The 23,117-nt window shown below is 44.4% G+C and overlaps 2 protein-coding genes across 2 annotated transcripts in view; one reads left to right on the forward strand and one right to left on the reverse strand.

Moving 5' to 3' along the window:
• Positions 1-272: 272 nt before the first annotated feature.
• On the reverse strand, positions 273-12,074 carry LOC123033185 (butyrophilin subfamily 2 member A2-like). Its single transcript, XM_044449649.1, has 4 exons — positions 11,733-12,074; positions 10,480-10,884; positions 9,042-9,326; positions 273-570 (listed from the first exon to the last, which is right to left on the reverse strand). Exons 1-4 carry the CDS (start codon positions 11,791-11,793, stop codon positions 536-538), a joined length of 786 nt encoding a protein of 261 aa, XP_044305584.1. The 5' UTR covers positions 11,794-12,074; the 3' UTR covers positions 273-535.
• A 5,345-nt stretch (positions 12,075-17,419) lies between these two features.
• The window catches only part of CSTA (cystatin A), a 6,480-nt gene continuing 782 nt past the window's right edge, over positions 17,420-23,117 (forward strand). Inside the window, exons 1-2 of the mRNA XM_044449651.1 lie at positions 17,420-17,603; positions 20,207-20,308. Of these exons, the coding sequence (XP_044305586.1) occupies positions 17,538-17,603; positions 20,207-20,308 (168 nt within the window). The 5' untranslated portion in view covers positions 17,420-17,537. The remainder of the gene's footprint in view (positions 17,604-20,206; positions 20,309-23,117) is intronic.

The raw sequence follows: 23,117 nt of genomic DNA on the forward strand, positions 1-23,117 counted from the left end.
AAACAAGCCCCAGGACAAAACTCAGCTAAGTACTGAAAATGGGATGAATCATAACCATTGACTTTACAGAATGGAGGTTGATATACACACTGTGCTTCACTGAAGAGGCAGAAGGGCTCTTAATAAATAGTGTTATATGAGCTCGCAAATGAATGTGGAACATGAAACACTGGCCTGATTCCACAAACGGCATGTGCAAGATTATACATGTGGGTGAAGATACCTGCTAAGAGTGTGTATCAAATGGACCACAGTAGACTGCTCAGGTTTAATTCAGTTGACTTTATTCAAGGGTTTGCAAGTTATTTTGGTACCTTGAAATACAGCACAATGCAAACACGGTTGATTTTGGCAGTATTTAATTCAAGCATCAAATAGGAGAAGCATGAAACAATATCTCATCACAGAGGTTTCTACTATCCTATTGTCTAGACTAATTGTCTCTTCTTTCTGCTGCATCCCAGTACCATGCGAAACTGAAGACTTCATGTGATGAAAGGAGTAAGGGTTTCTCTTCACAGATGACTTGGCAATCCTAATAGTTATTATACATATTATGGTATTTCCTCTCTGAAAAAAGAAAAGATTAAATGGAGTACAATCTTTCATACAAGCCCAGTAAAGGTATTAGATAGCACAAATGTATATTACCAGACCCTGACCCAGTAGAGCAAACTTGGATGCTAATGGAACGTCCTAGTGCTTCCCTGTCGGGCCCACACAGAAGATTCTTACTACAGCTTAGCAGCCACATGACTATTTTCAAGCATAATCTAATATATTTGTTCGCAGGGCTGTGGGAAGGTGCCTCTCGGCCTGAGCTAAAATGGATAAAAGGAAGTCAGCAATATTGTGCGCTCTTCTAGTCTGTCTTATGAGGCCACTGAGACATTGGGGGGTTTTTTTGAGGGGGGGAAATAAAATTTTTAAATTGTTGCTAATAATTATAATAATAGGAGAAGGAGATCTACGTTTTCTTAAATTCTGCATTTGGAGAAACATACACCAGTTAATTATAGAAGAAGGCTGTAACACAAGATAATGTGTATGCACATTCATTAAAACCATGAGATACCAATGTAAAGGTTAAATCCTAACCATTTTTACCAGAAGGTATACTGTATTAAATTCAGTAAATTTTAAGTGTACAGTAAAGCCCCTGCATCTGCTGTTTCAAGTTACCATGGTTTCACTTAACTGCCATTGACTGCAGTCTGAAAAATAGGATTTTTTGGAGTTTTGAAGCCTACTGCGGCCTGCTACTTACTCCACAGACAGCTGCATAGGGTGTCCTACTGTCTGTTCTCTGGACTGAGAGATGAGTCTGCATCAAACAAAATGACAGCAATGTATGGATATAATTAAAACTTTGATTTATTATATGTGGACTAGGGAACCTGTGGCCCTCCAGATGTTACCAAACTCATAGCCCCAGTCAGCTAAGCTAGTGGTCAGCGATGGTGGGAATCGGAAGAAGTGCACCTGGAGAACATTTCCTGAATCCAAGAGAAAATAAAAGAAACCACTGCTGCTAATCTGGGTCCTGGATACCTGAAAGAGTGCCTTCTCCCCTGTGTGCCGAACCACCCCTTGAGATCTGAGTCAGAGGCCCTTCTTCAGGAGCTGTCCTTGAAAAAGATCAAGAGGGTGACTACCCAGAGGAGGGCCTTCTCTGCGGTGACGCCTCGACTGTGGACCACAATCGCCAGAGAGGTCCACCTGGTGCCAATGCTTTCCCTTTGGTGTCAGGCGAAAACCTTTTTATTCTCCCAGTATTTTAATTGTTAACTTTTTTTAGTTAGTGGGTTTATATTTTAACATTGGATGCTGGACAACTGTTATTTTTATTTCTATTTTTAGGATTAATTCATTGTAAACCGTCCCAAGACATCTAAGTATGGGAAAGTATAGAAAAGTTTTAAACAAATCATCTACAACTTCTTAATAACTGGTACATGGGGATGTTGCCAGAAATAGCCCTCTAGTTCTTCACCCCTGGAGAACTGTGTGGTGTCCCCATTAACTTGACAATATATATGAGTGTGTTTCTGAACATGTACATTTCTTCCTTGAGAAAGTGTAAACAAAAAGTACTTCATGATCTCTGTGTATCACACATATGGACTCTGCCTGCATGAAACTTGTTGGGAAGTTTTAACAGCTGAGAAAGTTTTGGCAGGAACCTCTACCTCACCCTTGGCATCTGATATAATTGGTGGAGTTCCCACCCATTCCCTCAGCTCTTTGACCACCTTTTTTGCCCTTGAAAAAAACTTCAGTTGGTTCTCCGTTGACAGGGAGGGGCAGGTACAAACATGTACAAAAATTCTGCTAAATGACTACTTTGCCTCTGTGTTCTCCCCAAAGCAGGACGGGGAAGATCCGCATAGGAGATTAGATGAGGCCAGGGATTTAGGGGCACAGATTAGAGTCACCCCCCCCAAGAAGTCGAGGGGCTCCTCAGAGCATCGGACATTACAAAGGCGCCTGTCCCTGATGGGTTACACCCGAGAGTACTTAGAGAGTTGGCAGGGGTTCTCTCACGCCCACTGACCTCCATTTTTGAGGCCTCATGGAGAATGGGTGAAGTTCCAGAGGACTGGAGGGTGGCATCAGTGGTCCCAATTTTCAAAAAGGGTAGTAGAAGGGACATGGGGAATTACAGACCAGTTAGCCTTACGTCCATTGCAGGAAAAACAATGGAAAGGCTCATAATAGAGAGCTAGTGATGCTAGATAGGGAAGGGAGGCTGGCAGCCACACAACACGGATGTGGTTTACCTGGATTTCAGCAAGGCCTTTGACGAAGTGCCCCATGATATCCTGGTTGAGAAACTGAGGAGTTTTGGGATACACCAAAGCACTGTCTGATGGATTAGGACATGGTTGACTGACCGAAAGCAGAGGGTAACCATTAGTGGGGAATCATCGGGATGGCGGCCAGTGACAAGCAGGGTCCCCCAGGGCCCTGTCCTGGGGCCAATCCTGTTTAATCTTTTAATAAATGACATGGAAGAAGGGGTCAACAGTCGGCTGATCAAATTCGAGACGATACTAAAACTGAGGAGCAGGTACTCCAGACCATGGAAGTGGGCAGGAGACAACAGGATGGCGTTCAATGTGGATAAGTGTAAGGTCTTGCACTTGGGGCATAGGAATAGGTGTCATAAGTACAGGTTAGGGGACAAGTGGCTGGAGAGCAGCACTTGTGAAAGGGACCTTGGGGTGCTGGTTGACTGCAGGCTAAGCATGAGTCAGCAATGTGATGCGTTGGTCAAGAGGGCGAATGCCACCCTTGGTTGCATAGCCAGAAGTGTGGCTTCTAGATCGAGAGAGGTATTATTGCCACCCTATATAACTCTGGTGCATGCGCAACTGGAGTATTGTGCTCAGTTTTGGGTCCCTCATTACAGGAAGGATATAGCCAGGTTAGAGTCAGTGCAGCGTAGGGCCACAAGGTTGGTGGCCGATTTGCAGGGGATGCCATATGAGGCAAGACTGAGGGAACTGGGTCTCTTCAGGCTGGAGAAGAGGAGACTCAGAGGGGATATGTTGGCGACATACAGGTATGTGAGGGGATGTCACACGGAGGTTCTCCCCTGCAGAGGAAGGCAGGACACGCTCCAATGAAGCAAAGTGCAGAGAACCAAGGTTCCATTTAGATGCCAGGAGGCACTTCCTGACAGGACCTCGAGGGTATGGAATGGGCATGTCATGAACGGAGCCGGCTGGAGCCGGGGGTCAGACTAGATGGCCTGGGAGGCTCCTTCTGACTCGCTATGTTTCTATGTGAGCCCTATGCATTATCAGCTACACTGGTTATGAACTGAAATCCAGGCCCACTTCAAGGTGTTTTACATTAATGTATAAAGCCCTGAATGGCTTAGGGACTGGATGTCTAAAAGAGTCTCTTCCCATATATACCTACCTGGACCTCTATGGGGGTCCTTTTGCAGGAGTCACATCTAAAAGAGAGAAGGAATGTGGCCAGGAAAGGCAGGGCCTTCTCGGCTGTGGCACCACATTTATGGAACCAGTTCCCCTGGGAGGTATGCCTGACACCAACTTTTAAATATTTTGGTGAAAATAAAAACTTTATTTTCCCAGCATTTTATTATTTAATAATTTTATAATGATAAACTATTGGATTGTACACTGGCTTTATCTATCTGTCATTGGTATTTTGTGATTTGGATTTATTCTAGTATTATGAGAGATTACTATTTATTGTATTCATTGTTTGATGTGCCACCATGAAGTTAACTGCCTTGTGATATGCTGTATATATATTATGTTTTTAGATTGTTTAAATTGTTCACCATTCTAAGAGCTGTCACTAATCAAACAGTGTATAAAAGTTTTAAGTAAATAAATAAGGTGCCTCAGGAAGTTCTTTCCTTTGCAATTCTTTGTGGGTTTTTTCCTGACTTTTCTGCAACCCAATTCTTGTTTCCTAATTCAACACACTAAGCCACTTTATCCTTCTCCTCTTAACAAACATCTTCATTTTCCCTAAGAACTTCTAAGTCTCAATCCTTCTTCTTTCAACTTGTATTTCCTACTCTTTCTTCGTAACTCAAGGTCCCCTTTAGAAAATGTATCCACTGTGGGAGCAAACTCCTTTGAACCAAAGGGCACTCTCTTTGCCTGTTCTGTTTGGAGGTCAGATCAACTCCTGCATTCCTTCACCAAACAGGCCCAAAGGTACAGGGCAGGCTACCTAAGAGCAGAGTTATGAAGCAAGTTACTCCAAGCAGCAGATTCCTGTAAACCAGTAGAGAAGGAATGCCTGTCTACCTCAAAGGTTCCATATGTGCCTGCCTTGGTTACAGATCTAACCATGGGCCAGACCACACCACCAACACCTGGACGGTCTGTGAAGCTATCCAAGGCCATTAAGTTGGTTAAAATGACCGAGCTGGCAAAATTGATGGGCATTCCAAAGGTCATCCTTCAGATTCAATTTGGCAGGAATTGTAAGCACAGAACATCCCAGTATCCAACCTTCACTACCGAGGCTGGACCCAGTATTGGCAACTTCAGTGTTGAAGGACAAGATCCAAAATACGTTTCAATCACTAGCTCACCTGCCTTCCAAAGCCTTGTTTTCACACCTCTTGGGCACCATATCTTCAAGCTCATTGGATCCTGCCCATCTTGCAACCAAGTTTCATAGAGACCACTCCTGCTCTCCCCTCTGAGACTGGGACAGATGTTTGAAATGAGCCATCTCACCGCTGTACTGAGGATACTATGACCCATGGAGATATCCTCTAGACTGAGACGACACCTGCGATCCTTGGGACTATCCTTCCATCCTGAGCCCCACTTCAGGAATTGGGAGCACAACACTGGAGTTCCTTCCATCTGAATGCCTCTACTTTTATCACCAATAGCACAGAAATCAGCTTCTTGGACCTCTTCTTCAAGGATCTTCAAGGGACCTCTGGACTGTGCTTCTATATCCACCATGCCCCTGCACTGATCATCCTCTATAGCACCCTTCTAAAACAATGAATTTACCTCCACTGATACATTCCAGACCGTGATCACCATCTCTTCCATCTTACATTAAGACTGCCCTTCTGACTTAGACTTCTGATCCTACAAGTGTAGCCCTGTCTATCTCCTGCCCAAATACAGCTGTGGGAAACCAAGATCTGACCTCACCATTGGATGACCTGGGCCACTTCTCCAACCAAATCCTCAAAATGTCCTAGTCTTCCAGATTGGACATGCAACAGCAGAGAGTGAAGGACCCAGTCTTCAATGCAGTCCATATAAAGAACTCCATACCAGTCGTGATTCTATTTCTTTCCACTCTGCTGTTGACAGTGCAACAGTTCTGGAACGCATCCATGACTCCAACTTTAAAGCATTTGGAGAACATGTACAGGATGCAGGGAAAGGGCTACTTTCCTATTCCAGCACCACCATTCAAAATTTGTCATTGTGGAGTTAGCCCAGAAGCACTCATGCTGTGAACATTCGGTGCCAGTAGACCGGGGAGTCCACCACCAGGAACTGATGAGGAGGCACTGGTGTGGGACACTGGGCGGCAAAGTACCAGGCTAAAGCAAGATACAAGCAAAAGCAATGTATCTTTCCCATCAGCAAATCAACACCACCAGGTGGACTGCAGCACAAAGGCAATGCTCAAAGCAGCAGCATTATGGAGGCACACCTGGCTATGCTCAGCCAGTCTGTCACAGAAAGCCTGCTCCCAAATCAAAGATGTGCCATTTGATGGGTAGGAGCTCTTTAATGTGAAGACCAGTGAGTGAATGGGTTTAGTTTGAAAGACAACAGTGAGGAGGATGGGACTCAACCAAGAACTGCCGTCAAGACCATGTAAGTGGTTCTGATCTAGCCAGCTCTATATTACACCTCGGAGCCAAGTTGACCACTCCTCTCAATAGCACAGGGATGGTTCTAGCAGGTACCACCAAGGGCACAGATGCTCAGACACTGAGAGATGGCAGCCGTGACTATCTCCTTGGGCTGTCCCTGCTTCCCATACACTGCTCTTTGACCAACACCTCTTCCTCCCTCCCTGCATGGGAAACAACAGCATCAGATACCTGGGTCCTATCTGTTGTGGAACAGGGATACAGGATCAAGTTTCACGCCCTCCTGCCTCTCAGTATTGTAAAGAATACAATCACATCTACAGCCTTGATTATGGAGGTAGATTCAATGTTTCAGAAGGGTGCTCTAGAGCAGATCTCCCCTTTTCATCTTCAAGTTGGATTCTGCTCCAGATAATTTACTGGGATGGAGGACTCCAACCAGTCCTTGATCTCAGAGTGATTAACTCCATCTCACCAAAGAAATTCCGTGTGGTCACAATGCAAAACATTCTACCCTTGCTGCATGAAGGAGATGGTTTGCCTTGATTGATTTAAGGGATGCATCCTTCCTCATTTCCATAGTGGACTTGCACAGACATTTCCTTGGGATTGGGCGGGTGGCTTCTCAGTTTTTTGTTTTGCCATGTGGCCTGTACATAGCCCCAAGGGTCTTCATGAAATGCATCTGTGTTGAGTTGCTATTCATGAGACTCAAAGTGGTGGCAAGGATGATGCCATTGTTGACATATGAGTCCTATATACGGATGGGTAAATGGGCCAGAAGTATAGACCAGATGCTTCTCTGTTGAGAAAGAAGACCACTGTGGTATTGTCTGTGATGACCTGGGTATGGTGGTGAGAGGAAAGTTTGAAAAGCCACAAGAGCTTTCTTCACCACCCCAGGTTGATCTTTTTGCCACTTGGGACAATGTGGTATGATGCCCCCATTTCTCTCTGGTGGGAGTAGGCAGGGACTCTCAAGGAGACATTTTCCTCCTGAGGTAGTAAGGGACAGTGTCCTACCTATTTCCCCTCTTTCCTCTCATAATGAGAGTGCTAGCAAAGGTTTGTTGGGATGGAACAGACTGGATCATCATAGCACCATGGCAACCTAGACAGCTGAGATTCACCGAACTGCTATGGATGCCCAACCAAGTCTTCCTTCAGCAACTGTCAAAACAGGACCTAATCTTCTGAGTTCCAGGAAAGTATTGCACCCAAACATACACACCCTGAATCTCACGGCACGGAAAATTCTTCCCTTACTGGCCTTTGCTGGTGGCAGTCACTTCAGCCTGCCATTCCAGTGAGATAGATGCTCTTTGGGTAGGTCCTCCATACCTAGTCTTCCACAGAGACTAGGTGGTGCTGCATCCAGACTCCAACTGTCTTTTAATTAATTAATTAATTAATTAATTAATTAATGCATTTCTTATTTGTTACACTTGTATGCCGCCCCATAGCCTGAAGTCTTTCCGGGTGGCTCACAGAAAGAAAGAAAACAATCATCATAAAATCATAAGATCAGAAATAGAGTTAAAACTGTAAAACCAATACGCAACATAAAATCCAAATGACATAACTTAATATACCAGAGAGGAGAACATAAAAGCAAAAAATAGCAATAATGGCATAATGAAATAAGCAACTATTGAAAACAAATATTACATAAAAAGTCTTAACCTGGTGATGGAATGCAAGTAATGAGGGTGCCAAATACATCTCCTTGGGATGGACGTTCCACAAGTGGGGTGCAATAGGGGGAAAAGCCCTTCTCCTTGCCATTTCCCCTTTTACCTCATTAGGGGGTGGCTCATGAAGAAGGGCCTCCATTGAAGACCTTTGTGGTCTGGTAAGGATACATGGAGACAGGCACTCCTTTGGATATCCCGGCCCCAAGCTTTTTAGGGCTTTATCTGTTAATGTAAGCCCTCTGAATTGGGCCCAGGCTTCATGCAGGCCCAAATGTGTGACTGCACAGATAACTGCTTAAGAAAGGGCAGTTACAGGCACGCAACTTGCCTTTTTCCCACACTGGGGAGGCTGAGGTAATTTGAAGAAGGCCTCTGCCTCTTGGTCTGGCCTGTCTGTGCCGAGCTTGCTGCTAGAGAAGCAGTATCAAAATTCACAGCATGCATGTAAACCCTACCCTGACCTTGTAGCAGACAGAGATTTACTGTCTTGTCTGTCCAGCATCTCAAGCATGCATGGTACCCCTCTTGAGGACAAAGGTGTTCTACTCTAGAAAGCCAAGAACTGAAGCTGGCATTTTTATAAATAATTGTCATTAAATGCATTTTGTGTACAGTTTAAACACTCACTGAGTCCAAACCCAAATATACAAGCATCATTCACTTCAGGTCTCCTGAATCTCAAAGGAAGAGTGTGCTACAAGTAAGAAATTTGAAGCTGCTATAGAGTTTAAAAGATAGAATCGAACGTATTTGTAGCATTTGGAAAGAAACCATTCCCTGCAGTTCAGGAAGGCAATTTCTAGCAAGCTGATTAAACTTGCTTCAGTATGGAACCCACTAGGACTACAGATGGCCTGCATCATATTCTATTTGGCCAAGAGGGTTTAAGGTGTAATTTGTTCTCAAGAGAGTATAAAGTAAAGAGGCATGTCCTCCTTGAATAAAGGAGGATGTGCTGCACCTGGCTCAGTGAGGATTTGACATGATAGATCACTAACTTGGAACTTTATGAATAGATCGAACAGGTCTGTTGAGCACATCATCTTCTTCAATGTGACATCTGTAGATCTCATGGAGCAAGACAGGGTAGTTCAAGATGGACACCACCCTATGAGACCCATCACGCTTCTCTTCCAGGATCTCTGTGGTGGCGTAGCTGGAGATATCTTCTTCCTTGCGGTTACGCCAGGTTACTTTTGGCATGTGATACCAGCCTGCTGAGATGCACTTTGCAACAAGTGTATCGTTGACTGTGCTGAACTGCACCTGTGGCTCTTCAGCATCTAATTGTAATGGGTGAAAAACAAAGCAATTAGTGGCAACCTAATTAAAACATGGTAATAACCGCTCTTGGGTTTTTGAAGCATGCAGCAGAGGTTCTAAAAATTGGTATGCTACATTTTACTTAGTATTAATAATTTACAGAAGATGATAGAATGGTTTTGTCAGCCAAATACACCCAGCCATATATTCTTGATTTCCAAGAAGTATCTTGAGTTCCTGAAGGAGAAAAAAAAAATAAGAAAACATACTGGGTAGGAGAGAGGGAAATGATAACAATTTATATAATTGGCTGTGTGTCATTTCTACAAAACTCAAAACTGCACATGGTAGGCATGTCATGAGCGGAGCAGGCTGGAGCGAGGTGTCAGACTAGATGGCCCAGGAAGTCCCTTCTGACTCACTCTGTTTCTATGTTTCTATATACTTTAGTCCTTCTGGCTTGTGTTTATATTAACACTGGGCTTTTTGTAAGTTGCCAATCTTGTGACTGTGTCTTTAACCCTAATTGTGCCTAATCCTTACTCATCCCCTCTGCTGTCTCTTTTCTTCTACTGTTATTTGCAAATATTTCTTCAGAAAAAGAAGTCTTTTCCCCAGCAAAATGTTTTTTCAAGCAAAAGCTCATGAAAATTTCTTCAAAATGCATCCAGGTCTCTTTTCACAACTGTTTAATTTGGTCTGACGGCACCTGACTCCACTGCTTCACTTGTTCTTTACCCTGACTTGGTTTTCAAGGTTTTTTTAGACATAATTTTTTTTAAAAAAAAATGCTGCTAGTGTTGCTCTTGCTTCACTTCTCAACAGTGCCAACTCTGAGTTGTAGTAAATCAATGGGGCGGCATAGAAATGTTTAAATAAATAAATAAATAAATCTGTAGTAAATACCTAATACCTAGTGTGAGACCGAGCACTGTACTAAATGTTGTATTCGGTCTTTACCAAAAGAAATCAGGAAGTACAAATACATACTCTTACAGCATTCTGTGGAGGAAGGACAGACACTTGCAGTGGAGGCAGAGTACTGCCGGAAGGAAAGCACCTTCAGCCATGTGGAAAGGAGACTCACCCCATGTTGACTCTTATGAGACTAGACGTACCAACCATGGGCCTGTTTCATATGTGCGACTTTGGAGGGTTTACAAACATACCTACCTTCCACCAGAAGTTTCATCTTCCTTTGTCCCCTGCCCCTTGAGTTGCTGGCCTTGCATATGTACATGGCCTCATCGGAAAACTGAACTTGCTCCAGCATGAGTGTCAGACTGCCCTCGGGAATCTCCTCCTCATCTACCCAGACTCTTCCCTCATAGAGTGCATTTCGCTCCTCTACATGCTCCTTGTTTTCGCTGAAACTGTATATCACCTTTGGGTAAAACTGGTAAAAATCCTGAAGTCCAACAAAATACTTATAAAAGTCTTTATCTTCTACTTCATGTTCTTCCTTAATATCTTCCCTTTCCCAGGTGAAGGTCAAACCATCTGTGCTATCCACAAAGGAGAAGTGGCAGGGCAGAGAAATATTGTCAAATGGCCGTACCTTGAATTCATCTATTGCACCTGTGTAATGGAACAGCCAACAAATGCCGGGTCAGCAATGCAGTTTTCAGTCTTTCAGGAAGCCATCGGTTTGAGGCTTACATCTGTCCTGAACTTACTAGATGGCCTTAGGCAGACCATGCCTCCCTTCACCTCAAGCCCAACGCCTTATAGGCAGAGTAAGTACTGGCCTACCCTATAAGCTTGTTGCAAGGGCTTCAAAGTGTAACATACCAGAAGCACCGTGAACCTTCTAAAAATACTATATGCATACAAAGCTTTATCATGATTGCCCCAACCCTGCTGTTGAACTCTTGCCCAATCTAACAGTTCTACTCTTTACAGTGTGTTAGGGTTACTTTGTTAAACTCCTCCTACTTCTGAAGCTCAGGCCCTGCTAGTTTTCCAAACATGTGGAAAGAGGAGTGCACAGTAGGGTGTCAAAGGCCCACTAAGCTGTGGAAACCAAAACAATGCTGCAAATGAATAGTCTATGTGCAGCTGGATTGTTCATATTATTTGCATAATTCCAGCATTTGGTTGCTCCAAGCACCTTTCATAGATTACCAACATTACTTGCCCTCAGAGAGTTGTTGTGTTGCTAGACTTTATTAATGTTTTAATAAAGACATTAATAAAGTCAGTGGTGATACTGACTTGTCCAGTATCACCACTTGCAACTAGAAAGATATCCATAGAATTTTGACAGTACTACAACTAAGCTCTCTTTAAAATAAAACGCAATTCCACCAGCTAAAATCCTAGTGAATACAGGAACCTTATGTACTATCATCTTGCTTAAACACCATATGAGTAATTTAACTGGCAGAAGTCAAGCAAAGAAAATAATCTTGTATTTAGCCACTTACCAACATGGCAGGTAAACAACATGAGCAGCAAAGAATAGATGAGAAGTACAAGGCAAGCCATTCTTCTAGAAAGCAAAATTAAGGTGCCTCGGGTAAGGTTCCCACTCCAAACTCCAGGGCTCCACACCAGCGTATGCCACCTTGTGTCACTGAGGGCCGACTTCCTCGTTAGTAACCCCTGCTAACAACTGCATCACTGAGCCTTGTTGTCTTTCTGCTCCAGCACAGAATGTCTTAATTCCAGGAGGACAAATAATGAGTTGCATTCATCACCACAGAGCCCAGATGTGTCTTCTATTTAAGGCTGCATAGATTTTTTTTTACTGCAGTCTAGCTCCATAAAATGTAACTTTAAAAAGAGGAAAGAAATCCCATCTTGTTGGACAAGAATGTCTTGTGGAGAAGCATACGGTTGCCATTCAAATGAATATATTTAACTATGCCCAGGATGGGAAGGTCAGCTGGCAGCAATTTGTTCATTGTGCTTTGTAGTGGAAGCAGATGTGTGTGTAGAAAAGGAGCAGGGTAGCGGTGGATGGTGCTTTCAGTCCAAAGCCCTCTGCCTGCCCTGTGCCCAGCTGGCAAAAGCCAGGCAGGTCAAGAGGAAGACGAAGGACTTTAACACGTAAGAGCCTCTGAGCCCATCCAGATCACTGTTGGGTGGGGAGGGAGGGTTCTGGAGCGGCCACAGGTGCTAAATATGCAGCATATCACCAATAGAGCTTGCTGCCACCATGGGTTTTCTGCAAGAAGTTAATCTGCATTGTGCTAATTTATGCTAGCATGTCAGTTATGTTAATAGTGTGGCTGTATTAGAAATTGCCCCCAACCCCATACAAAGCTAAGCTTAATGAAGAGTGGCTTTTCTGTTTTGTTTCATACTTTTTGCATGAAAAATTGACAAGCTCTAACATCAGATTAACTTGTCCTGAGCAATCCCTCCTTGGACTCCAAGCACATAAACTCAAAACCCGGAAAGCTGTGAAAGTTGGCCTGAGGGGAAAAGCAAGGGCCTTGCAAAAGTAAGACAGGTTAACCATCTGCATCTGCAGCCTAGTGGGAAAGGAAGGCACTGGTGACACGGTCATTTGGCTACAAGCAATGGGCACAGGCCTGAAGGGACTAGCGATGGCATGGGCATGCTCACAGAGTCCTAAGGGCCCAGGCCCAGGCCAGGGCGCCTTGTGATGGCCTTGACCGCCTCACTCTGCAGGATACAGAGGAGCTGGAAAGAAAGCGACCAGCAACCCCAAGACAATGTGGATCGTACTTTGGATGGAACAGAGAAACTCAGGACACAAGAAGAAAAAGAAACCAAACAAGGTGAATATGCCCTGAATCTGTGAAAACAAGGCAGTCACATATACCAACGGATTACTGCAGACCTGATAGCTACCTACCATTTTAGGTTTCAGCACTTTGAAAATAGTTTGCTTTTAACATGATTGATCAAGGTGTAAACCTAACTAAGCATTTTAAGATAAGATCACTGTCTTTTGTACTTTGCCTGGTATTGTTTAGTACTGGGGTGGGGAATAAATAACATTATGTGAGTATCTATACTAATCATTCTTGAAGCTCCACAGAACTGCCAGGCATCTGAAACCTAGGCAAGGCAGCTATCTTTTGCTAACTGCCCACCTGACAAAAGAAAAAGTTTTGTTTGTAATGCTACTTATGCTAACTAAACAAAACTGTTAAAGTTCAAACTGCATTAATGGAAAAACTGGATATGCGGTGCTATCACAGCAAATGCACCACCAACGGGGACAAGGCAAGGAGGGAGCCCCCAAAGTACAATATAAAAGGAAACTGGATGTTGCAAAGTACAAATGCGTTCAGCTCCAACATGCAGAAGCACAACGTTCTAAAGGTGGCAGAATGCAGACCGGATGTTGTTTGCCATCAGGAGCTAGAATCACAGCACAGTAGATTTGGAAGGGGCCAGAGGGCCACCAGGTCCAACCCCTCGCTCAGTGATGGACATCAACCTAAACCATTCCTTTCAGATGGTGTCAGGAGGTGCAGGGGCTCACTCATCTTCCTATGGCAGCCACCAGAGAGTGGCCAGAGATGACGGGCATGGCCGGGAATCTGCTTCAGAGGAACCGGGCGGGGGACTCCATTTGTGGGGATTGCGGGGATGCCCGAACGTTCATACAGCTGGATGGGATCGGTGGCTGGGGCAGGGACAGCTACGTTGGGGAAGGGAGAATAAAGGCAGGAGGGGTGGGCAGAAGAGGAGAGTGAACAAGAAAGCAGAGGAGGGGAGGACAAGGAGGCGGGCAAAAGCAGCCTTTGAGAGAAAGCTGGAAGCAGCTGGTTTTGCCGCAATGAACAGACAACCAGACGAGCGCAGCAAGAGCAGACGCTGCGCCCAAGACTCGCAGCTCCCCACCTCCCCAGAGGCGACATCGCTCTTTGCCTTGGAACCAGGGGCGAAGAAAGGCCCAGGTGAGGAGAGGGCTTTGGCGCTTCGGGCAGCGTGGCCCTGACAGAAGCTGTAAACCACAAATAAAAGGACCTCTGGGTGAGCTTGCTTCCTCGCAAGTTTTACATGGAACAAAGCACCTTCAACCAGCCCCTCCCTCCTAATCCTGTTCCAGATGACTGTCCTCTTCTATGCCTCCAGTGGGGGTAAGCTCACAACTTCCCAAGGCCATTGATTCCATTGTTCTACTGCTCTTGGGTAAATCAAAGGGGAACATTCCAGCTTTAAGTAGAGATAATGGTAAGTGTTAATTACATTGTAAATAAACTCAGTCTTTTGTTGGAGCAGTGTGGAAAAGGTTTGAGAAAGGGCCCTGGAAGTTTGTTTTAAAGGCTAAAAAGAATTAAAATTCTGCAACAGCTTTGGTTACGTTGAACTGAGTGCTAAAGTTAAGACTGTAAAGAGGTATATTCAACAAATTATGTGTTTTTATCATTGGCTAGAGAAATGGGACTATGCATAGATTTGAATATATTTACGGATTGCTATATAAAAAAATGGGGGGCTGACGCAGCAGGTCTGATGGTTCTGATGACTGATTTTTTTTAGTTTCTTTTTTTTAGTTTGCAGAAAATAATAAAATTTACTAAAAAAAAACCAAATTATGTGTTATGAAGATCTTGTATAGATCAAAAGGAGTATGGTAACAAAGGAAGGTGTTTGTTGTGTCTAGAGTAGAGCTGGAGCCAATATAAATAAAAACGGCAAAGAGAAGACTATGGTGTAAACTGCTCCCTCTGCTGGATGAATGAGCAAACGACAAGCTTGAAATATCAAATGAGCTTTAATGATTGAATGTCATGCCAGACCTGGTCTAGAAGCTTGGAGATACATCTTAATCTAGATCTGGAAGCTCATGTCATACAGAAATTCAAGAAGGAAGGATAGAAAGCCTTCAGATTTGTCTCTAACTAGGATTGTATCTTCAGAATTGGAGGGCCAAACATTGGGATTCCAAGGGAAGGCAGAGATGGAATCAGAGATGAAAGGCCACAGAAAAATGCTTGACACAGGCATTAAAGAACTGAGACTGAAAAGGTCAACCAACATTTGAAAGGTCTTGAAACTCAGATATGGAAGACTGGAGAATGCAACATGAGAAACAGAAGATAACACAGGAGATGGCAGGTCTTAGATTGTAACACAAATGAAAACTGAAAAAAAAAAAAATTTGGAGGACCAGTTCACAAATTTGTCTGTTAAAAATAATCAGGCAGAAATGCTGGCCAAAGTCAACATGGCAGAGATCCATCATCAATCCAAAAAAATAAAAATAACAGAACTGGAAAAAAGGCTGGTTTTGTTGGAGGTTAAGAGCAGCCAATCTAATATTTGAATATGTGGAATTTCAGAATGAGCTTATGCAGAAGAGAGATATCTTAAAACTGATGTGTTGGATTGGTTTAGAAAACTTCCAGACAAGAGATGGGAAGATGAAGATATAGAAAGAATGCATAGGGCAGGTCCCAAGCGTGGATCTAGAATGTTCCCCAGAGATAAACTGATCAAATTTTCTAATTAATATAAGAAAGTGAAGCTTATGAAAAAGTTGAGATGAGACAGACAATTAAAATTTAAAGAAGCAAGTCTATCAAGTTCTTTGTCATCAGACTAGTGTTTAGGCATTCTTTGAATATAATCAAGATAATCTTAAAAAGAGTAAGATAAGTTGGGGATTTCCATTATATATGAGAGTTTTTTCACAATGGAAATATAAAAGAATCAACTCTCTCACTGAAGCTTAAATATGCTATATGAATGGAACTTAACAGATGAAGAATGGAAATAAGAATTAGCAAAAACTGAAGACAAAGTTGGGGAAACAGCATCAGGAGGCGGCACAGCAGAAATTTGTTGGAGGATGTTCAAAGTACCAGTTCTGTGGAAGAGGAGGCATCAAAAACATTAGGAGTAGGTCCAAGAGGGCAATGTTGTGGTGATTGGTGGATGTTCCTCGATTTGAGGAGGCAGCTCACTGGAAGAAGACTTTCGGAAACTGGCAGAACAGGTGCTAATGGGGGAGAAGAAATGGGAGCGTTTACCATTTTATTTTGCTTTCATTGCCAAATCAAGAACTTTTTATTTAGTATTTAAGATTATGATTTATCTGGTTTGCTGCTAGTTTATTTTTTTATTGTGCTCATCCTTCTGTTGCATTTTATATAGCACTTTTTGTATTATGTAATTGTGGTTTTAGCTATTATTGTTTTATCTATTTTTATCAGTGAAACATTCCTGCCCTTATCTTTTCTAGTTCCTCCACTGCAGCCCTTCCAAGCCTCACTCTTCTTCAAATTTCATCACTGCAGTTTCCAGTTGAATTGATGACTGAGTCAAGGTATGTAAAATCTATCAGCTTCAATTTTTTTCTCTTCTAGAGTCATGATTTTTCTTTTGTTAATATTCTGCTTTTGCACTTTCAATTTGTTGCTGTTCTGTCAGTAATATGGTATCACATGAATTTCCTAAATTATTTATGTATTAGATGTATTGATTATTGATGTGTTTTCTGCCAATTTTCAATTTTTTAATATTTATATCCCACCCTTTTTCTTCCTGCAAGAGATCCAGTGGAGCAAACATGCACCTATTCCTCCATTTTACCTTGTGAGGAAGTTTTTGAAGTCCTGTTTCATGGCCATGTGAGGACTTGAACCCAGACCTTCCAAGCCCCAGTCCAGCATTCTAACCACTCTGCCACACTGGTCCTCATTTTAGCAAAAATGTGCCTTACCCAACACAGACCAGAATGCAGCCAAGATCATTCTATCTAAACTCTCACTAGCAAGACCCTTTAAGTTCACATGCATTGCCGCACTTCATTAATTGGTCGCACTCTTTAACGTTTAATATAAATAAAAAGACTTTTCTAAAAAAGAGACAACTTCCTCACTTTTTCTAATTTCTGTTGCGGTGGGCAGCCAAGTTAAAAAATTACAAACAGGTCGACTGAAATATTAGCAGTGGGCCACGCAGCAAAGCCGCTGCCCGCAGCGCCTCGCCCTGCCGACGGGAGCGCGTTGGCGTTGGGTGTGCCCGCGTCGAAGGCGGCGGCGAAAAAGGCCGGCGGGGGCTCTGCGTCGGCCTCAGCAGCGCCTACCGCGCCCAACCCGCGCTGGGCGCTAAGCCCAGACCGCCCAGCGGGAGCTCAAGCTTTTCCGCGTCACTCCGCGCCGCCTCCTTGAGGGGCCGCCCCGCTCGGCTGCGTGCAACGGGCGGGCTGGGACGCAGCAGCCTCGCTTTCGTGTCCTGCTGCTCCGCTCGACTGTCCGTAGTGGCTGCTGCTGCTGCTCTCCGCGACCCTGCCAGCAAGCATGAAGTGCGGCGGCACCAGCGACGCCAAGCCGGCCACGGCAGAGACGCAGCAAATCGTCCAGGAGGTACGGAGGGTGCCGAGCGCTGCTGCAGTTGGCGAAGGCCACCGGAGGGCTGGGCTGGGGCGCAGTCCGGAGAGAGGCTTGTCTAGCGGTGGGTTCGCCCGTAGGCTAAATGAGACCGCTGTTAGCGCTTCGTTTCACGGCCACCGAGGCTCCCCTGAGGAGCAGCCATCCCCTTTCCCCGGCGGACATTCCGCCGTCAAGTTTTGTTGTAGCAAAGACGAAAGAAAGTAGGCCCTGGCCCAGATACTTCCGGGACCCCTCAGGCTTAGCGCTTCTAAAAGCAGAGGATCAATTTGTGGTCCTGTGTTGCCGGACTGTAACTCCCATGTTCCGTCATTGTTTGCTATGGTGGGCAGGGCTAATGGGAGTTGCTGCCCAACAACTTTTGAGTACCACAAGCTGCACCCTCCTGAGCATGCACCTTGACCAAATCCTGCAGTCACACTTTCATGATGCTTTCATGATCCTCCCTAATATTCCCAGTATTTAAAACCCACTACTTTTTTTGGCTCAAAATACTGTCAAGTGTTTTCATTTGGAAGGGAACACCTTAGTCATGAAGATGCATGATATATTGCAATAGACCAGTCATGATTTTGAGGTGCACGAGCATATAAACTTGAGGTTTGCCCCCCCCCCCCAGACTGCTCATTCAGCTACTTTGAATTTGTGTGCAAGCTAAGAATATGAAATGGGAACTATCAACCAACTTCAATCTGGTCAATGAAAGAGAATGGGAAGAGGCCTTCTGGCTTACTATGAAATGTGTTTGAAGGCAGTTGTGAGTTCCTCTCTTTCCCCCCTCTTTCAGTTGGACATTTGCCTTTAAGGTAGGAACTGTCTGATACAGAAGGAATTGTCTGCAGCTTGAGGTTGCATGTGACTGTGACTCACCCAACAGACCCAATCCTTTGCTTTCAGACTCTGCTGACAATCTCTGCTGCCCTCGGACAATTGTCAAACTGGCTTGGGTGAACAGGCAGTGTACAACTCGCACATTTTCTAGCTCCTTTGACTTGATAGCTCATCCATCATATATAGAAGGGGGAAATGAAATAGCATAATATTCTGGTTGTGACACCTAATCTTCAGGTGGTACCTAATTGAAGAATGTGACTTTCCTCTAATTTTAGTGGCTGCTTTTTCAAATAATGTTTTGCTTATCAATTCAAAGCATTTTTATTATCCCCACTGGTCAGTCCAAAGACTCAAAGAGCAACTATAAGAACTGCCCTACCCTCAAGTTCCTGATCTAAAAAGAAGTCACAAGGAAAGGGGCTGGGAGGGAGGAATGGGGGGAAAAAATGTGGTGGTGATTCATGATAGTGATTCATTTGTCCAGCTGAATGAGACTGTGTTCCTTCTGCACTGCATTGCTTTGTCCACGCGGGTGAGGATGTTCCTTGCTAGGCTGTTTCTTTTTCTTCTGTGGTCGGTGATCTTGCGCATGGGCTGGGGCTGGAATGTGCAACTGGCAGCATCACTTGTCTTGCTTCTGTGCCTTACCATTCTTCTTATTGTCTCGATTCTTAGGAATGCCAGCCTAGCTAATAAAAACTTCATTAAATGGACTTATTATTAATACTTGTTTTTAAAACTTGGAGCAAACTGGCAGGATTTGCATGGGGAAGGACCTGTCCATAGTTTCCACCTACTAAAAATCAGCTGGGTTTGGGAGTCCTGTAGTAGGGTCTTTCTCAGTTCACAGGTTTAGGAAGCACATATGGGAGGAGGAATTTCTTCAAACATTCTAGGCCTTTACTGTTTAAAGTTTTAAAGAGTAAAAATAGAACTTCAAATTAAGTACAGAAATCAAAGGTTAAGCAGAACACTTTCATGAGGATTGGTGTTAGTTTATCTTTTAAAGTGGTCTGCCAGCATACACTACATTGCTTTCTAAAATTGAATAGGAGAGAAGACAGGTCCCCCCTGTGGCATGTATATTTTGATAACTCAGTGCTTTTTTAATAAAATTATTAAATGTTCATCCATCCAATAACCAACTTTGCCTGGGTAGAATACAGACAGTTAATTCTAAAATGCCATTACAAACAGTTGCAAATATAAAATACAGTGCAAAACCATCAGCACAGAAATAGATGAAACAGGCATAAAAAATTAGAATTAAGTCTGTAAAATGCCTGGTAGAAAAGAAAGGTCTTTGCTTGGTGCCAGAAACCACACAGGCCATCCCTGAACCTCCTTGGGAAGGGTATTTCATCAACAGGGTGCCACAATTGGAAAGGCCCTCTACTGTATCTAGAGGTGTAGCTTCCTTTGGGCAAGGCACCTGGAAGAGGGCCTCTGAAGAAGACCTAAGGTTCTGAGGAGGGACATGGGGGAAGAGATATTCCTTTAGATACTCTGGCCCTGGGACATGCTGGGCTTTAAAGGTAAATCTGCTAAAATCCCCACAATGTGGGTTCAGACAAAGGCTAGAAAGCAGTGGAGCTGATGAAATACTGACATCACATGATCCTTTTGGCAAGTTTCACTTCTAGATTTGTGGTTTAAATATTGACCATGTTTTTAAGAATCCAAAGAATGGAGATCTTGCACATTGCCTAGCAAACCACTCCCCCCCCCCACGTCTGTTCCCTAAGGTGAAGCCACAGGTGGAAGAAAAAGAAGGCAAGCGTTTTGAGGTCTTCGATGCTGTTGAGTTCAAAACACAGGTGGTTGCTGGAATGAACTACTTCATCAAGGTACCTTAAACATTCATTATTTTCTATATAAGAGCCCATAGTTCATATGTCCTCTTGTTCCATTTCTAATATTGGGCAATGCTATATATTTCTCAATAGGTGACAACAATTAAAGCATCTGGTACCTGTTCTGAACAGAATGATTTTGCACTAACAAGAGACATGTGATCCTGGAAAGTCAGTCATAGCTGTGGATGATACCCTGAGTAGTGACTCCCTGCACATACAAGAGATCAGGAAAGAAACTTCTAAGCTAGCCAGCTCCCCAACATGCTGGCCACAAGTATAGAAGACCAGATTAGAAACATAGAAACAGAGTTAGAAGGGGCCTCCCTGGCCATCCCGTCTGACCCCTGGCTCCAGCTGGCTCCACTGATGACATGCCTACCATGTGCAAAGGATCTGGATTGATCTGTTTTATTTATTTATATATATCCCACCCTTGTTTCCTGCAAGGCAGTTTATCTTTTTCTAGGAGGTGTAAGAGGTGGAATAGAGGAGCATTCAAGTCAGGTGAGCTCCCACAAAGAAGCAGCTTCAGGTTTCTTTACTGGAGAACCTTAGCACAGGGCGGCAAAGCAGAGTTACCCTCCCCTCGGTGTGAGTTAGCAGTGTGTAATGAGAGCAAAAACCTGTCCAGTTGGCAAGCAGTGTTCTTCATCATGGTCTCCGTGCATCACACATTATGGGTGCTGCGCCTACACAGTGCCTGTTGCCGGGAAGATTTAAGAGCTTAATGGTTTTTGCTGGGAACTCTGTGCCCTCACGCCCCCCGCCCCGCAGTAGTATAAATGGTCAGAGTGCTCGCCCTTTCCCCAGTCTGCTTGTGACCGTCTTTCACTGTGCCTTGGGCCTTTTTCTTCACTTGTCTCTCATCTTTTCAATTGTTAATCCTGGAAATCTTAAACTTTTTCCTTCTCTTTAAACTCCACTATGTATCCTAAATCCTATTGTTCACCCTTACCGAACCCCTACCTTTATTTCGTGTTCTTCCCCCTTCCCTTTACCCTCTCCGAATAATAATTAAACACACACGCACACACTTCTCTATTGACCTTACTTCTCCAACAAACTATCTCTGTTCGCTGTCTTCCTCTCTTCTTCTTGATGGCACAGCGGGCAGCCTTCTGTAAGTGTTCCCCGTGTGGAGTCAAACTGTCTCCCACTGATCCTCACAATCTGTGTTTTCTCTGCCTTAGAGAAGGGCACAGGACTGACAAGTGCAGCCACTGCCAGTCATTCATCAGGCAGGCTCACAAAAACCGTGAGACTGGGCTGTGCACTGGTCACCATAAAGCAGGTCTTGGCTGATGCGAGCTCTTTCGCAGCTTCAGGACCATCAAAATCCATCCCCCTTGCTCATCTGAAGGGGATTTTGTCAGCACAGATGGAAAGCATTCCTCTTATTCCCCTCCTCGCAAACATAAGGAGAAGAGGAAGCATTTCGGGTCCAAGGAATCCTTGAAACCAAACCATCCTAAAAAGGACAAACCCAACAATCCAAGCGTCGGCACAAGAAGCGTGACAAAGTGCCCTGCTCTGAACCGAGTGCTGCACTGATTTCGATTCCAGTTTTGGTTCTGACTGAGCCACCGAGCCACTAATCAATTACGTAGGTGATACCTCCACTGGCACTTCTGCAGATTACAACTTCGCTACACTCCAGGTCCCGACTGCTCCGATCCCTTGGCGAGAGCTTCGATTTCTGATGGAGAGATCCATGAATCTCCTTCCCAGTTGGAACCAGATCATCTGCCTGCAAGATCGTCCACTCCTACCCCTGTGCGGCAATAATCTCCGGAGGGCTCTTCAAGGGCGCCTCAACGCCCATCCTCCCTCTTACCACCCCAGCCTTCTGCACCACAACCATCGCAGTACTGGGTTCCTCTACCCTACATAGAATTCGACCCTGACTGTATGGAGCGACCCTATCCATGGGATAATTACCCCCCCACACGGTTATTACCCACCTCCACCAATGTGTCCTCATCCCTCAACCCCTCACTCGGTGTCGAAAGACACCCCATCGACATCTGCTGTGACACTCACCCGTCCACCAATGGCTCCCGGTGGGTCCTCATCCAGTCTACCCTATGGATCCGACTTGGATTCGAAGGACTCCCAAAAAGTCTCTATTTCTCTCGATGCTGTTATCTCCACCCAAGGTCCTGGGTCTCCGGGCGACTCCCAGGGTAACTTCTCTGAGCTACTCGCGCGGATGGCAAAATCATTGGAGACTGACATTCAACAATGCATAGATGCCAACCAAGACAACCAAGACAGTGACTGGGTATACTATATGACTGTGTGTGTGTGTTTGTACACACACACACACATGTATTTATTTCTATACTTTTTATCCCTTATAAACCGTGTTTGATACCGGCCAGCTCTGCCTGGGAGTGAACAAATGGTCTTCAGCTGACTGGGGAAAGGGCAGGCACTCCGACCATTTATACTACGGGGTGGGGGAGGGTGTGAAGTTCCTGCCAAAAACTGTTAAAGCTCTTAAATCTTCCTGGCAACAGGCACTGCACAGGTGCAGCACCCATAATGTGTGAATGCACAGATGACCACTCGAAGAACGACAGTTACAGGTAAGCAACCTGCCTTTGCTTACACTTCTTTCTTCAGTGGGAATTGGACCCACTCTCTTGATGACTTGGCTTTTATCTAGCAAAGGTTAAAAGGAACACCATATCCATCCTTGTTCTCCAGATTATGCAGTTGTCCTTGTCCTGTGAAAATTAATGTTGGTGTTGATGAGAGAGAGAGAGAGAGAGAGAGAGAGAGAGAGAGAGAGAGAGAG

Source organism: Varanus komodoensis, unplaced genomic scaffold (genome assembly GCF_004798865.1).
Source record: "Varanus komodoensis strain SLA01 unplaced genomic scaffold, ASM479886v1 scaffold60, whole genome shotgun sequence".
Classification (NCBI taxonomy): domain Eukaryota; kingdom Metazoa; phylum Chordata; class Lepidosauria; order Squamata; family Varanidae; genus Varanus; species Varanus komodoensis.

Bases quoted from the DNA above. Each gene is read 5' to 3' on its own strand.
- LOC123033185 (XM_044449649.1), bottom strand. From the start codon at position 11,793: ATGGCTTGCCTTGTACTTCTCATCTATTCTTTGCTGCTCATGTTGTTT. The intron at 9,327-10,479 runs GTAGGTATGTTT...CATTACAATTAG, and splicing joins GATGAAACTTCTGGTGGAAG to ATGCTGAAGAGCCACAGGTG. The intron at 571-9,041 runs GTTAGTGATCTA...TTCTTTTTTCAG, and splicing joins ATCTATTCATAAAGTTCCAA to AGAGGAAATACCATAATATG.